The sequence below is a fragment of the Limulus polyphemus genome, unplaced genomic scaffold, assembly GCF_000517525.1.
Source record: "Limulus polyphemus unplaced genomic scaffold, Limulus_polyphemus-2.1.2 Scaffold4359, whole genome shotgun sequence".
Classification (NCBI taxonomy): Eukaryota; Metazoa; Arthropoda; class Merostomata; order Xiphosura; family Limulidae; genus Limulus; species Limulus polyphemus.
The window spans coordinates 1-5,981 of NW_013669969.1; the positions used below are offsets into that span (position 1 = coordinate 1).

General features: G+C 36.6%; 1 protein-coding gene across 1 annotated transcript; it reads left to right on the forward strand.

Moving 5' to 3' along the window:
* The first annotated feature begins 947 nt into the window (after positions 1–947).
* LOC106471029 (vegetative cell wall protein gp1-like) lies at positions 948–1,469 on the forward strand. Its single transcript, XM_013931615.1, has one exon. It carries the CDS (start codon positions 948–950, stop codon positions 1,467–1,469), a length of 522 nt encoding a protein of 173 aa, XP_013787069.1.
* The last annotated feature ends 4,512 nt before the right edge of the window (positions 1,470–5,981 follow it).

Consider the following 5,981-nt stretch of genomic DNA (forward strand, 5'->3'; position numbering starts at 1 on the left):
TATTATTGATGTCTGAGTTTAATAACACCAGTTGCTTAATCATCAAATCAATACATTATATAGAGGTCTTCTTTCTTTCAAATCTTCAGTGGGGCCGAACCTGGATCTGCATGTGTGGTACGCTACTTGCTCTGGCCTTCTCTCCAGCGATCAGTGTTGTCGTGTACGCGTTTTTGTGAGTATTGTTTTCGATTTTCGTTTTCATTAACAGTTTTAAATTTTTTTAAAGTTTTGATTTTTTGCGATTTTTGGGTTGGTTGGAATGAGTTCCACCAACCACCTGACCCAACATCGGTCGGTCAGGTTTATCGTCGAGAAAGACACATTAGCTTCCCAGGTGATTGACTCTATCTGTGAGAGCCTGGGTGGTAATGTTGTGGACTGTCTCCAGCACTTCGGCGCTGGCCGATACATTGCCACATTGTCCACTCTGGCTGTAGCAAACGAGCTGTTGGGTCGAGGAGCTTTCTCGGTAAACGGTGCCTCCATCTCGGTGAGTCCTGCAAGCCAAAACCTGAAATGGATGACCCTGCATTCTGCCCCTTATGAAATGTCACACGAAGTGATTAGTGCTGCTCTACGACCATATGGACGAGTTATCAAAATAGAATACGAGTGTTATCCATCACGTCTTGGAGTCTGCACCGGTAACAGGAGAATCCGTATGGATATGACATCTCCGGTTCCCAATTTTTTCAAAATTGGAAATTACACAGTCATGGTCAACTACCCGGGCTTTTGACGCTTGTGCCACCATTGTGGTCTCGGAGGTCACCTTGCCAACCAGTGTGACACCCCGAGGTGCTCGCGTTGTTTGTCAATGGCCATGAAGAGGCCCAGTGTACCGTTTCATGTGATTTGTGTCAGGGGCTCACAGTTCTTCTGTGTGCCCCTCCCGTGCTCCAACATATGCCAGCAAAGTTTCCAGAGCTGACACGAAATGTGCCATGTCTCCCCCTCCACCATCACCTGTACTGCCTCAACCCATCCCAACTACCAATGTGTGTCCTGTTCCTAAGGAGCAGCTGGACCAGTCACCCTCCTCAGGTTCCGCTGGTAATGCTTCCCAGCCCATTCCTGAGGCCACTGTTTCTCCAACTGAAGATGCCTCGCCAATGTCAAATGCCGCTAAATGTCCTCCCAGTCCTGTGAAGGATGACTCATCAACAGTCCCCTCACCTTCCGTCTCGTCTAAAGTCTCGTCCAGTCCTGATGTCTCTGAGTGTACTGGGGATTCCTTGTCTCACTCCCCAGTAGCTGTTTCGACTTCCTCCCTTGTGATCCGGAAACGTCATATCCCTATAGCAGTGCCTCCTCTCCATTCCGAACTTTCTGCGGCGTCCCGGTCTTCCCTTGTGGTTGCCAAGTCGTCTTCAGTTTCCCAGATGGACTGTATCGACGCAGCTACACTCAAACGTGCTTTAACTCCCTCATTGCCGGATGAGGGGATGAAGCAGCAGCGCCTGTAGTTCTTCCTTACCATTGGCAGTGAAAGGATTAAGCTTCTGTTTTTGATTTGTAATTTATATTGTATTACTCTGTACATATTGTATCATAATTTGTGAACTTATCGTTACTCTGTACATGTCATGTTATATCTTGTATGCAATTGCTGGAAATTTAGTTATTGTTCTTTTGTAACGTTAATTGTTGCAATAAATCTCAAAGTGGTATCATATATCATGGCCTGGGATCCATATGATGTCCTCCCCATTAATCCTCTGACCCTGGCATGGGGTTATGATTGTATGCATATACAGTAACCCGGGGTGAGTTGGAAAGCATGGGTTCTGGAAGTCTCCCCAAACATTGGTCCAGTGCTCCAGGGTACTTGTACCGTACAGGAGGAACCATTCCAGCATCGCTGGCCTCCAAATTAATCCAAAAATAGATTATGTTTACTTTCAGCTGTGATATCTATGTTAGGAAAAATTAAGAAAAAAATACTTGGAATTTCAGTTATCTCTCAATAGATGGAGAAAAATTAAGAAAAATACTTGCAAGTTTAGTTATCTCTCAATAGATGGAGAAAGAAATAATAAGGAAAAATACTTGCAAGTTTAGTTATCTCTCAATAGATGGAGAAAGAAATAATAAGGAAAAATACTTGGAAGTTCAGTTATCTCTCAATAGATGGCAGCAACAAAAGAACATTTGACGCATGTGTGTGTGTACAGTAGCAAACTTTTATTTCTCGGATGTTTGGGAATATAAACTAGCACGTGTAAGGTACACATAAAATATCTAGCACGTGTGAGGTACACATAAAATATCTAGCACGTGTTAGGTACATACAAAATATCTAGCACGTGTTAGGTACATACAAAATATCTAGCACGTGTAAGGTTCATACAAAATATCTAGTGTACATCAGGTCTTGCATAAAGAATTAAATAATATCTTGGAATTCTTGGCTAAAATGATTTTGGTAATTAATAGAATACTTCATAATTATTTAATTAAGTGAAGTGTTAATATACTTTGTACCTAAATAACCTCTTCTCATCGTCTACCCTACATGGGTAATTTTTTTTTTTATGAAGAAATAGTTGAAAAATATCATTTGATGGGTGTATTAGTAGATACAGTGAAGACGTGTTTAAAACTAACTGTCACTAGTTTTTCTTCAGACTTTAGACAAGCCGTACGCATTGTTGTTCACTCCAAGTGGTTTAATATTTTAGCATAATGATGAACAGAACCAACTGAAGAGAGCTTACTTATTCATATGCTGAAGCCTGAAATGAACAATGTTGGTACAAGTACTAAGTTACATCTACTGCCCCACTAAAACCCTGTCTCTAATAATGCCAGAGCCCACACAAAAACCTTGCCCAAAAGTTCGGACCTGTTAATATTGTCCAACTTTTTTTAATATATACTACCCAAGTATTAAATCTTTATTGGAGTTTTTATGGTTTTTTTTTGTCAAACAAAACTATCATATCAATCCTCTATATTGCAATGAAAACAGTTACAATCAGCTCTTCCCTCCTCTTTTTAAAGCACCTGAGAAAATTTCTTCAAATGCCACCTGACAACCACATTTTAAACTACTCTTCTGGGTAAAATTAAGTAAAATAGTTTTGTACTGCTGACATTTTTTATGTCTTAAGAAAACATCCTTAGCATCCTTTTATTTGCCACATCATTGGTTGGGTAGTTTGTTTGTTTGTTTTGTCTGTTTCTTTGTTTGTTCCCAATACAAATCAATTTCTCAATTTGATTTTCAAGTAAAACAATAAGCAAAGCATCTGTAAATCATACATAAACTGTTTCCGTTTACAAAACAGGGACCCCATTATTAAAAATCCTTAAAGAGGTAAAAATAAAAACTTATTTAAAACATCCCATAATAATGTTTGTTTGAAAAAACAGAAACTTGTATTTCTATGCTTGATTATCTTCCTATATAAGATCTTTGTCTTTTTTTTAAGAACATAAAATCAGACACAGTTATGTAGCCACAAACCTATTAATTTTACCTAATACCTTAGGTTTGATGATAAAAAAAAGACCATTTTGAAAATACATATGGTAAACAGCTTACACTGGCTGGGCCATTAAACTGGACAGTGGATTGTGACCTAGAATGATGACCAAGTTTTATTTGCTGGTCCAGCAGAATAGACATTCTAACAGTAAATTGGGACCTAAGACGACAACATAATTTTACTGGTTAGCCCAGAGAACCGAATATTCTGAAAGTGAACTGTGACCTAGAATGATGATCTAGCTTCAATTGCTGGCCCAGAAAACTGGACATTCCGACAGTGGATTGTGACCTAAGACAATGACTTAATTTTACAATCAAGAATACAAAACCTATAATAAATTAATAAATATTATTACTATCAAGTTGCTACATGGTTACTTAACATTAACCCCACTTATTGAAAGCTAACAGACAGTCAGAGCAACAGTCTGTTCACTTCTACTGACAGTTCTTAACTGTACTAGGACTATTATAACTTATGTTACCCCCAAGAAAAAAAACGTGGATATTCTCCATAACTACTTATCCCTAGAAGTATCATTTTAAGGTTTCAGTGATCATGCTATAAATAGAAAACAAACCTAGGAGTGGTTTGTAAGAGACACTGGACATGACTGATTCAAACAAAACTGTATAATGAAAAGCATGAAACCTTTGGTAGCTTTTTCAAAACAGGCATGTAGGAATCTTGGAGGCTGCAAAGGCTGGAGCCCCACAATTTTGAAAAAAAGGGGCTTGAATATGTTTTAGCTTCCTCAATAATTAAAAAATTCTACCTCACGGGCCTCTACTTTGTTAACTGAGCAGAAATTATGTTACTGGGCCCTTTTTTTAGTAGATTGTGGGGGCCCCTTCACTTCAAAACAGGCTCTACAAGAGGTCCCAATGCTTCATAATCAACACCCAAGCCTAATATATTTGAGTGGTCCTAGGCATCATGATCAACAAATTCCAGAAGTTTGGAATTATGAGGCCCAGTTCAATAAAAGGAGCATTCTGTTCTATATGGGAACCAGTTTTATCCAATGACCCCTGGTTCAATAGACGGTGCCCCAAATAAAGCAACATATTCAAAACAAGTGGTCTCACAGTTCAACTTCAATGCAAAGGGGTCCTTGTTTACGATTAACGGCCCTTTGCTATAAACAACTTTTGGTGATGGACTTTCATCAGTCACAAGTTTTCGTAATATTTTATTATTTTACTTTCTTCAGAAAGTAAATGTCATCATATCATGCACATTATAAAATACTACTGAATACTTTTCTTTATAAAATAACAACTGTGAAACAAATGAGATAAAAAAGGGGTCTAGAAAACTATGAATTTAACAATATAATTGTTTTTTATTTCGAAGTTATACCACGTTTAGGGCACCGCTAAAATGAGCCCCCTCAATATCACGTGTCTGAAAAATGAACTAAATTATAAAGAACAAACATACGCAGTACTATTAAAAGCTTCCGTCACTCTTAATAAACCACAGAATATAACTTTAAAATAAGACCAATATTTTTATCTTACCTTTTCCAATTTTCTGAACGACTTCTTCAAAACTGTTCATTCAACAAAATAGAACATAAATTGTTTTTTTGTTCTCGACAATATTTGTATGCTACAGCTTTCTTAATTTAACGAACTTATTTTAAACTTAAACTAAAGTAAGGACAAAAATTCACAGCAGAAAATAAGCAACTTTCCTATTACACCATCTTATCAATCACATGTCAGTATTACAACCACTAGATGGCAGGTAATTGAAAAAGTTATTTTCCTTTTCAGAAACGTTTTATTAAAAAATATGTATAAAATAATAATTATATCAGTTTAACGCCATGAAGTTTTTCATATTACAAGTATAAATTCCATGTAAAAGTTTTAATTTACTTAGATAATATTATTTTAGACAAAACTATATAAATAGAGCTACAATTATTTAACTTTCGACGAATATTTTCAGCTATAGAATTTATTATTCAAATGCTGTTATAATTTTTATTCTAAAGTCCGGCTTTATTAACCTTATTAAATAACTTTTTTATTTATATATTTTCCCAGCTAATTCAGTAGATTAGAACAGTTTTATTTTTCTCTGTTTTGTAGAAGTAAACTTTCGTTCGATATAACCAAAGTTTATATATTTTCATATGATAATGATCTACAGTGGTTAATTGGATATAAATTGTACTAAGAGTTTGTTTTGTTGAAACTGATCTGTCGTTAGGCGGATTCTTTTGGGTCATTTGGTAAAAATAATGTCAATTTCAGTCCAGTAACGATAATGAAATACTATATTTCTTGTTATAAGCTACGTTTACTTGTAGGCTTAACTTCAATATCACGTTTCAACTAATGTATAACATAACTTCTGAAAACTAACATACGCCTAACTTACTTATATAATGCAATTTGTGGGTCGCGGGTTCGAATTCCCGTCCCATCAAACATGCTCGCCCTTTCAGCCGTGGGGGCGTTATAAAGTGAT